Below are 11,326 nucleotides of genomic sequence, written 5' to 3' on the forward strand. Positions count from 1 at the left end.
GGCAAAATGGAGTAAAAGAGAGGGATGAAATACCTGGAAAATCAGTCTGAACTTACAATAACATTTCTCAGAAAGATTGGCAGGGTATTTTGTGTCGATGGCCTCACCCCATTGGGCGTTGGGCACTGACAGTCAAGGTGTGTGGAAAAGTGGCATTCATTCATCAATATTGATAGCATGCGCCATTGACAGGAAAAGAGCACTCTGGGACCAGTTGTTTGCTGCTGTTGTGAGGCAACTGGGAAAGGCAAGAGTCCAAAGGCTTGGATATGGCCTGTGGGAATGGCTGTGTACAGAGGCAGCTGGAGCAATGATGCTTTAGTTGGTTTGCTCACTGGACTTGGCTCATGCAGCGTTCAGTTGACCTTAACCTCCTCTACTCAGTAACTTAATAAGACCGCAACCTGCCCGGACCTGCCACTTGTACGGTTGCAACATGAGAGTTCGGTTCTTCCTCGCATTCCTCTCTCTGTTCGCCCGGCATCGGGCTGGTGCCGAGGTCGTGGCTCGGTTCACCAACAACAACTGCGCGGAGTTCTTCTACCGCGGCCTGGAGCCCCTGGGCCTGGAGCCGGGGAACCCCGCCAGGCTGTGCCAGCGCTACAAGGGCAGGTATTACTTTGCGGGACTGTACGACAGGGACAGGCGCATTCCTGTCTACTCCGCACACATCTACAACTTCAAGCACGAAACGGATGACCTGAAGTCTGGATCGGACAAACAATGGAAGTATGAGCCTCAGGTAAGTGTGCCTGGAGAACGGGCCACTCAGTAAAGTCTTCCTTTCAATGGGACACCAGCAAAGCTCCTGTGTCAGGGCTCGGGACAATTCGAGGACACAGCTTTTAATGCTATGTGTGACAAGGAAGGTGTGACAGGAAATGTGCAGTGGCAAAGCACATTGGAGAAATCGTGACTGAGCGCAAGTGTGATGTTTACAGGAAGACTGTTAAGGCTAGAGTTTATGAAAATTCATCCTCCATCCCACTCCCTGTGCATTACTTGCCAGATTTGCCACCTTGCTGATAGGAATTTGAAAATGTTACCATTTGATGTAATATTAGTCGATCACCCCTGGCATTAACCGCATCATACAATCACAGAACCATAGAAATTTACAGCACGGAAGGAGACCATTTCGGCCCATCGTGTCCGCGCCGGCCAACCAAGAGCTACCCAGCCTAATCCCACTTTCCAGCTCTGGGTTCGTAGCCCTGTAGGTTACGGCACTTCAAGTGCACATCCAAGTACTTTTTAAATGTGGTGAGGGTTTCTGCCTCTACCACCCTTTCAGGCAGTGAGTTCCAGACCCCCACCACCCACTGGGTGAAGAAATTTCCCCTCAAATCCCCTCTAAACCCCTACCAATTATTTTAAATCTATGCCCCCTGGTTGTTGACCTCTCTGCTAAGAGAAATAGACCCTTTCTATCCACTCTATCTAGGCCCCTCATAATTTTATACACCTCAATGAGGTCTCCGCTCAGCCTCCTCTGTTCCAAAGAAAACAAACCCAACCTATCCAATCTTTCCTCATAGCTAAGATTCTCCACTTCCGGCAACATCCTGGTAAATCTCCTCTGTACCCTCTCTAGTGCAATCACATCTTTCCTGTAATGTGGTAACCAGACCTGCACGCAGTACTCCAGCTGTGGCCTAACTAGTGTTTTATACAGTTCAAGCATAACCTCCCTGCTCTTTTATTCCGTGCCTCGGCTAATAAAGGCAAGTATTCCGTATGCCTTCTTAATCACCTTATCTACCTGCCCTGCTACCTTCAGGGATCTATGGACATGCACTCCAAGGTCCCTTTGTTCCTCTACACTTTTCAGTGCCCTATCATTTAATGTGTATTCCCTTTCCTTGTTAGCCCTCCCCAAGTGCATTACCTCACACTTGTCCGGATTGAATTCCATTTGCCACTGTTCTGCCTACCTGACCAGTTCATTGATATCTTCCTGCAGTCCACAGCTTTCTTCTTCATTATCCAACCTGGGGCTCCCCAATAGTGCGATAGCTAAGGCAGGACAAGACATAAATGTGACATGTGCAGGAAGTGTCCACTGCCCATAAGACATAAGAACATAGGAGTAGGAGTAGACCATTCGGCCCTTTGAGCCTGCTCTGCCATTTAATAAGATCATAACCTCAACCTTCCCGTGGAGGAGAGGTCAGGATCTCGGGGGGAGAAAGTCAGGAACTCGGGGCGAGGTCAGGATCTCGGGGAGTGGGGTGGGGTTAGAGCACAGAGAGAACAATGGGGAGGGGGGGAAGAATGTGCTCCAGATCTAATGGGGTGGGGGGATGAGAGCGAGAACATGACCCAGAGGGGAGCAGGGATCACGTTCTCCCTGCTCTGTTAGACGGGCATTCCTTTCTTCCCACCCGATGAATTTGTCAATCACTTCTCATACGGAGCAGATGACCGTTGTTTCCCCAATGTGAACTCCCTGGTATGTGAGAAGGTTGGAAACACACTCTCCCTCCCCGGGTATCGGACCACCACTCCCCCCCAGTTATCGAACCCCGCCCCTGGAGGTCAGAACCCTCCCCTGGGGATCGTAGACCCCCGCCCCCACCGGGTATCCAACCCCCATTCTCCCCAGGATCGCCCCTCCTCCGGGTATCGAACCCCCCCCCCCATCCCCCGGAGATCAGACCAAACCCCTGGGTATCGGACCCCCCCCGAGGAATGGACGCCCACCCCCCCAAGGTATCGGATCCCCACTGCCCCCGGGATCGCCCCTCCTCTGGGTATCGGTCCCCACCCCCCACTCCAGACCAAACCCCCGGGTATCGGAAACCGCCCCCCCCAGAGATTGGAGAAAACCCCCAGGGATCGGACCCTCACTCCCCCCGGGATCACCCCTCCTCTGGATATCGGTCCCCACCCCCCACCCCGGACCAAACCCCCGGGTATCGGACCGCCCCCCCCGAGGAATGGACGCCCACTCCCCCCGGAATCGAACCCCCCCAGGTATCGGACCCTCACTCCCCCCGGGATCGCCCCTCCTCTGGGTATCGGTCCCCACCCCTCACCCCAGACCAAACCCCTGGGTATCGGAACCCCCCCCCGGAGATCGGGGAAAACCCCCAGGTATCGGACCCCCACTGCCCCCGGGATCGCCCCTCCTCTGGGTCTTGGTCCCCACCCTCCCACACTGGAGATCGGACCAAACCCTCAGGTATCGGAACCCCCCCGAGGAATGGACGCCCACTCCCCCTGGGATCGACCCCCCCCTCCCCAGGGATCGGACCCACTCCCCCAGGGTATCGGACCACCATTCCCCCTCGGTATCTGTTGTAATAACAATAAAAGTTCATGTGCCAAGGTCATGTAATCACAGTCCTGTTAGGAGCCACCTTGTCGCGTGTGTGCTTGTGCAGTTGTGTCTAAAGATATCACGGGCCCCACTCGGTAAACTGTTTCCCTCTCTCTCCGGCAGCTGGCCGACCCCGGCGCTGGGAGCGACATGGGCCGGATAACGAGCAACGTGAAGAACCAAGAGGTGATCCAGAAGAGCCAGCCGGTGGAGGTCAGGTACGACGTCAGCTACTACGGCACGTCGTACAGCCGGGGCCACCTGAACCCCAACAGCTACCAGGGGAGCTACACCAGCCGCAGTGCCACCTACACCCTCACCAACAGCGTGCCCCAGGCCCAGGCCTTCAACGGCGGCCCCTGGGCCCAACAGGAGCGGCAGGCGGCCGAGCGCTTCCGGCAGGAGTGCGCCAGCATGGCGGTGCACCTGGTGACGGGCGCCGTGCCCTACCGGCGGGAGCGCTGGATCCCCGACCAGAACCGGCAGCGGGTGGTGGTGCCCGAGCTGGTCTGGTCGGCCTACTGTTGCACCGGGGGCAGGAGCGGCGCCGTCCTGGCCCACAACGACGGGACCAGCCCCGCCACCATTGGGCCCAGCCAGCCGCCCCTTCAGCCCAGCGAAGTACGGCCTCTCTCCCTGCCGGAGCTGGAGAAGGCCCTGCAGTGGCGCCTGGACCCCCAAACACCCGTCAGCATCTTCCCCGCAGGCTGCCATTAGCAACGTGCTCCCCCCCGCTCCCCCCAATCCCCTGCCCCCGCCGGAGATCCCACAGCAACAAGGCATCAAATTGGTTACAATTGCTTGGAAATCTTAATTCTATTCCTCTAGTTTCCCCCCGCCCCACCCCCCCCTCAGCTCTTTGAAGGCCCTGGCGTTTCGGCGGAAAAGCCCCGTCTCCCTCAGTTACCTCACTCCTCCATCGGGTGTGACACCAGACACCGAAAATCTCACAGGTTTGGTCGTTGTCACCAAGATTGTTCTCCCCCAGACTCCCTCCGTCTGCAATCAGTGACCAACAAGACCCACACTCTCCTGTTTCGGACTCCCTCCATCTGCAGCCCCTCCAGCTTCTCTCGGCATCGCTTACTGACATGACCAGAGGCTCCTATCCACACAGCCTCAGAATCCAGCTTTCAGTGAGAGGCAGGAGCGAGAGGCTCCTGTCCACACATAAGGACATAAGAAATAGGAGCAGGAGTAGGCCATACGGCCCCTCAAGCCTGCTCCGCCATTTAATATGATCATGGCTGATCCGATCATGGACTCAGCTCCACTTCCCTGCCCACTCTCCATAACCCCTTATTCCCTTATCGGTTAAGAAACTGTCTATTTCTGTCTTAAATTTATTCAATGATCCAGCTTCCACAGCTCTCTGAGGCAGCAAATTCCACAGATTTACAACCCTCAGAGAAGAAATTTCTCCTCATCTCAGTTTTAAATCTTATTCTAAGATCATGCCCTCTAGTTCTAGTCTCCCCCATCAGTGGAAACATCCTCTCTGCATCCACTTTGTCAAGCCCCCTCATAATCTTATACGTTTCGATAAGATCACTTCTCATTCTTCTGAATTCCAATGAGTAGAGACCCAACCTCCTCAACCTTTCCTCATAATTCAACCCCCTCATCTCCGGAATCAACCTAGTGAACCTTCTCTGAACTGCCTTCAAAGCAAGTACCTTTCTTAAATATGGAAACCAAAACTGGACGCAATATTCCAGGCATGGCCTCACCAATACCCTGTATAGCTGTAGCAAGACATTCCTGCTTTTATATTCCATGCACAGCCTCAGAATCCAGCTCTCAGTGAGACAGGACCGAGGCTTTGCTCGTCAGTTAACCTCTGAAACCTTCCGTCACTGAGTGACAACATTAGATCGGATGAAATGAATCATTGAATCTGCATTGCTCCATGTAAAATGTTGGTAAATGTTGCTGAGAATTCCTTCATACTTCAATAAATACAAGCTTGTGGCATAAGTGGTTAACTTTCAAATAGTTGCGTAGTTTTGTACTTTCTTACAATAGGGACCCCCAATCACATTATCCTCCTCCCTCTTGCTCTCCACTACCAGTCTCTGCGTCATAAAAACATGAAGTGAGATGCTCCATGTCCCGCCATTCAATGAGATCCTGGCTGATCTACGGCCTAACTCCATATACCCGCCTTTGCCCTATTTCCCTTAATACCTTTGGGTTAACAAAAATCGATCAATCTCAGATTTTAAATTAACAATTGACGCTGGGTCAATTGTCGTTTGTGGAAGAGAGTTCCAAATGTCCACCACCCTTTGTGTGTAGAAGTGTTTCCTAATTTCACTCCTGAAAGGTCTGGCTCTAATGTTTAGAGTACACCCCTTGGTCCTAGACTCCCCAACCAGCGGAAATAGTTTCTTTCAATCTACTCTATCTGTTCCCCTTTATGGGCCCAAGTTTCCACATGATTTGCGCCTGATTTTTTAGGAGCAACTGGTGGAGAACGGACTATCTTAGAAATCGCAATTCTCCACATTTTTTTTTCTGCAGTTCTAGTCAGGTAGAACAGTTCTATTTTGGAACAGAATTTTTTCTTCAAAAGGGGGCGTGTCCGGTCACTGACGCCTAATTTCAAAGTGTCCACAGTGAAAACGTACTCCAAACTAAGTTAGAATGGAGCAAGTGAAGATTTTTGTCGAACTGAAAAAACCTGTTCTACACATAAAAAAATCAGGCGCAGGTTACAAATTAGGCGTCCAGAACGAGGTGGGGGGGAAGTAATTCAATTCTACAATAAATCCTTATTTATACTTCTACAAATATTATACAAATAAATCCAACCTGAATAAACATTTATAAGCAAAGAAAAGATTAAATAAACCATCTTCCTACCTGTGTGAAAGTGCTTCAGGCACAGAGAATGCTGAGGCGTCCGTTCTTCCTGCGGGGGGGGGGGGGGAGGGGAGAGGAGGTGCCCGTTCTTTCCTGCGGGGGAGGGGGGAGGGGAGAGGAGGTGCCCGTTCTTTCCTGCGGGGGGGGGGGGGAGGGGAGAGGAGGTGCCCGTTCTTTCCTGCGGGGGAGGGGGGAGGGGAGAGGAGGTGCCCGTTCTTTCCTGCGGGGGGGGGGGAGGGGAGAGGAGGTGCCCGTTCTTTCCTGCGGGGGGGGGGGGAGGGGAGAGGAGGTGCCCGTTCTTTCCTGCGGGGGAGGGGGGAGGGGAGAGGAGGTGCCCGTTCTTTCCTGCGGGGGGGGGGGGGAGGGGAGAGGAGGTGCCCGTTCTTTCCTGCGGGGGAGGGGGGAGGGGAGAGGAGGTGCCCGTTCTTTCCTGCGGGGGGGAGGGGGGAGGGGAGAGGAGGTGCCCGTTCTTTCCTGCGGGGGAGGGGGGGAGGCGCCCGTTCTTTCCCGCGGGGGGGGGGAGGCGCCCGTTCTTCCCGCGGGGGGGAGGGGGGAGGGGAGAGGAGGCACCCGTTCTTCCCGCGGGGGGGGGAGGCGCCCGTTCTTCCCGCGGGGGGGGGGGCGGGGAAGAGGCGCCCGTTCTTTCCCGCGGGGGGGGGGGGGGAGGCGCCCGTTCTTCCCGCGGGGGGGGGGGGCGGGGAAGAGGCGCCCGTTCTTTCCCGCGTGGGGGGGGGGGGGGGAGGCGCCCGTTCTTCCCGCGGGGGGGGGGGGGGGAGGCGCCCGTTCTTCCGGCGGGGGGAGACAGTGAGAAGGCTGCAAGTGCTAATGTGCTTTTATTTTAAAAAATTTCAAAAATTAAACAGCTACAAAGAACTACAAAAATGGCCGAGTGCCAATGTTTTTTTCACACTGAGCATGCGCGAACGCTCCAACGCGCATGCGCAGCGTTGCCGGCAGGAAAAAAACTAATTTAAATAGTACCCACCCCCTCCCACTTACAAAATCGGCACGAGTGTAGGCTCCGCCCCCCTGGGTGCCGCGCCAGGCAGACAAGGAGCTGCAGAATGCTCCAGAATCGCAAGTTTTTTTTTAGGTGCCGTTTTAGGCTCGGAAGGGCGCCCGTTTTTTATCGTGTGGAAACTTGGGTCCAATATATTGAAAAATCTTGCCTTGTTCCTGGATCTTATTGATTGTGTTATGTCACCGCTGAACTTTGGGACTCCTCACTTCTGAACTGTGGGACTCCTCACCTCTGAACTGTGGGACTCACCTCTGAACTGTGGGACTCCTCACCGCTGAACTTTGGGACTCCTCACCTCTGAACTGTGGGACTCCTCACCTCTGAACTGTGGGACTCCTCACCTCTGAACTGTGGGACTCCTCACCTCACCTCTGAACTGTGGGACTCACCTCTGAACTGTGGGACTCACCTCTGAACCATGGGAATCATCTTCCAAACTGTGGGATCCCTCCTATCTGCAGGACACGTTAGGATTCTGGGGGCATAAATTGGTGTTGGGCGGTGATGCAGAATGATCGATAGGGAATCGACAGCCTGTGTTACACCCGTCCCATTTTCTTTTCCATTAACTTCAATGGAGAGCCATGTGTCACACTTTGTCTGACACTGTCCTTTCACTCTTCATAACCTGGGCTCAAATCCAGCCCAAGAGAGCCTGGGTGGAATAGCATGTCAGGCAGTGTCGGGAACCTGGAGCATAATCCTGCCCTGGTGGGACGGGTATCTCAATTGTCAACACTGTCCTTCTCCTCTCTGGGACCTGGATTGAAATCCAACCAAATGGTAACCGATGCTGCAATCAGTCTGACTCGCTTCTGTGCTTACCCTCTCGTTCCGCAGTGACTCCCCTCCTCTCTCGCACTCTCTCTCTGTCCGTCTGTCTCTGACTCAGGGGGTGATTTTAAGCGAACTCACGGGGTGGGATCAGATGGAATGCCTGTTTAACACCCCGCACAACATTACCCAATGAACAGTAAAAGTGGGCGGGCTGTAAAACCAGCGTTGCCCCGAGATTGTTTTCCTCCAGGTTAACATTGTCCCCACTGATTCTCTGCTGCTCTGTCTCTACCTCAGTCTCTCTCCATTCTCCCTCTTTCTTCCTGTCCTCACTTCTAAAGTACTTCATTGTTTGTAAAAAAAAGCAACAGTTTTATGGAGTTCTTGGTTAAACTTTCATCCAGTGATGGGATTTATTAATGGCCCAGAAATTGCTGTCGGAGGCTTCCCGTGGGCAATTGCCTCTGACCTGAAACATTTCTACGAATTCACCTGGGGGTCCGGGAGGAGCGTGGGATTCTGGTGGGGAGGCCTTTTCTTCCCGCGCTGCGGAGCGCGCTCCCATCCTCCAGGTTCCCATGGAGACGGTGCAGTCACGTGCGACTGCTTAGCCAATCAGGTACAGTATTCCACAGTTTTCTCATCAATAGCAATGGGAACTCCGTATCTACAAGTTCTCATTGCGATTAATGAGGAAAGAAAACGCACTAAACACCATAATAAAAAATAAAAAACACACCACACATAATTAAAATTAATTAAAATTAAAGTTAATAAATATCTTAGAGAAAAATGTTTTTCCCGAGTTTATAAAAAGTTTTTAAAATTATGGTTAAAAATAAATGTAATGTAGTGGGCAGGGTTTTAAAAAAATAATATGTGTTTTTTAAATTTAATTTAATTATATTTTGTATGTTTTTAAACTCTTACGCTTTTATCAGGCGCGAGAGTTTTGAGGACATTTGCTGGGCAAGATATGGGTAAATCCCACAATCTTGCCCTTGCAAGTGTCCTCGCTCGCGAGATATGGAGGATCGGTCAGACTCCAGTTTGACAGATCGGAAAAGCCGGTTTTCAGTGCATGTGCATTGTGTGCTGAAAACCGGCTTTTGCGATGCCTTCCCGGGTCCGTACACCACTCCGTACACACTCCGTATGGACCTGGGGAGGCCGGGATTTCCAGGTCATTATTATTCCCTTTGAAAAAGGAATAAAGTTGTCTAGAGACAGGGTTCACATTAAAAGTAATCAGTAATGAATTGGGAAATAATAAATGAATAAAGCAGAGCACAGGATATAGTAAATGATTAATGATGAAATGGGGATTATACACTGGATAATAAAAGCAATTCCCGATGCTGCAGGAACTCTCCCCCGCAATGTAAAGTCTCAGAATGAGTTTCCAGCCTGTATCTGGTTGTCAGTTGGGTTGCACAACTGACCTCAGGGTTAGTTAGCAAACAGAACATCGCAGCCAGAGGTCCTGCTGCTGATCATTGTGTGGTGAGCCCCGATGGACATCATACATCAATGTGAATGAGGTTCGAACATGGGAGGACTTGGATCAAATGCCTCCCATGGAGTGAGGTGTGGGCCTTGGCTCAGTAGGCTCACACTCGCTTCCGAGTCAGAAGGTCATGGGGTCAAGCCCCAATGTCAGAGACTTGAGCACATAATCCAGGTGATATTCAGCAAGAACATCTTGCATTTAAATAGCACCCATAACCTAGTAAAACGTCCCATGGTGTTTTCCAGAAACATTATCAAACAAGCTTTGACACCAAACCTCATAAAGGGATATTAGGACCCATGGCCCAAAGCTTGGTCAAAGACGTACATTTCAAGGAGAGGCGGAGAGGTTTAGGGAGGGAATTCCAGAGCTTGGGGCCCAGGCAGCTGAAGACAGAGCCACCAATGGTGGAGCGATTCAGATCGAGGATGCTCAAGAAGCCAGAATTGGAGGGGCACAGATCTTGGGGAGGGGGGTTGTGGGGTTGGAGGAGATTACAGAGATAGGGGGGGGTGAGGCCATGGAGGGATTTGAAAACAAGGATGAGAATTTTAAAACTGAAGCGTTGCTTAACTGTGAGATAATGTAGGTCAGCGAGCACAGGGGCGATGGGTGAGCAGGACTTGGTGTGAGTTAGGACACAGGGAGCAGAGTTTTGCATGAGCTCACGGTTGTGGAGAGTGGATGATGGGAGACCAGCCGGGAGTGCCACAGGGATCAGTGCTGGGACCACAACTGTTTACAATATACATAGATGACCTGGAAGAGGGGACAAAGTGTAGTGTAACAAAATTTGCAGATGACACTAAGATTAGTGGGAAAGCGGGTTGTGTAGAGGACACAGAGAGGCTGCAAAGAGATTTGGATAGGTTAAGCGAATAGGCTAAGGTTTGGCAGATGGAATACAATGTCGGAAAGTGTGAGGTCATCCACCTTGGGAAAAAAAACAGTAAAAGGGAATATTATTTGAATGGGGAGAAATTACAACATGCTGAGGTGCAGAGGGACCTGGGGGTTCTTGTGCATGAATCCCAAAAAGTTAGTTTGCAGGTGCAGCAGGTAATCAGGAAGGCGAATGGAATGTTGGCCTTCATTGCGAGAGGGATGGAGTACAAAAGCAGGGAGGTCCTGCTGCAACTGTACAGGGTATTGGTAAGGCCGCACCTGGAGTACTGCGTGCAGTTTTGGTCACCTTACTTAAGGAAGGATATACTGGCTTTGGAGGGGGTATAGAGACGATTCACTAGGCTGATTCCGGAGATGAGGGGGTTACCTTATGATGATAGATTGAGTAGACTGGGTCTTTACTCGTTGGAGTTCAGAAGGATGAGGGGTGATCTTATAGAAACATTTAAAATAATGAAAGGGATAGACAAGATAGAGGCAGAGAGGTTGTTTCCACTGGTCGGGGAGACTAGAACTAGGGGGCACAACCTCAAAATACGGGAGAGCCAATTTAAAACCGAGTTGAGAAGGAATTTCTTCTCCCAGAGGGTTGTGAATCTGTGGAATTCTTTGCCCAAGGAAGCAGTTGAGGCTAGCTCATTGAATGTATTCAAATCACAGATAGATAGATTTTTAACCAATAAGGGAATTAAGGGTTACGGGGAGAGGGCGGGTAAGTGGAGCTGAGTCCACAGCCAGATCAGCCATGATCTTATTGAATGGCGGAGCAGGCTCGAGGGGCTAGATGGCCTACTCCTGTTCCTAATTCTTATGTTCTTATGTTCTTATGAGTGCATTGAAATAGTCAAGTGTAAAGGAAACAAAGTCATGGTTGTGGGTTTCAGCAGCAGATAAGCTGAGGCGAGGGCGGAGATGGGCGGCGTTA

General features: G+C 51.8%; 1 protein-coding gene across 1 annotated transcript; it reads left to right on the plus strand.

Annotated features, from left to right (window-relative positions):
• Positions 1–436: 436 nt before the first annotated feature.
• On the plus strand, positions 437–5,281 carry LOC139273943 (endonuclease domain-containing 1 protein-like). Its single transcript, XM_070891016.1, has 2 exons — positions 437–742; positions 3,446–5,281. Exons 1-2 carry the CDS (start codon positions 437–439, stop codon positions 4,037–4,039), a joined length of 900 nt encoding a protein of 299 aa, XP_070747117.1. The 3' UTR covers positions 4,040–5,281.
• The last annotated feature ends 6,045 nt before the right edge of the window (positions 5,282–11,326 follow it).

The sequence above is a fragment of the Pristiophorus japonicus genome, chromosome 9, assembly GCF_044704955.1.
Source record: "Pristiophorus japonicus isolate sPriJap1 chromosome 9, sPriJap1.hap1, whole genome shotgun sequence".
In the NCBI taxonomy this organism is placed as follows: Eukaryota; Metazoa; Chordata; class Chondrichthyes; family Pristiophoridae; genus Pristiophorus; species Pristiophorus japonicus.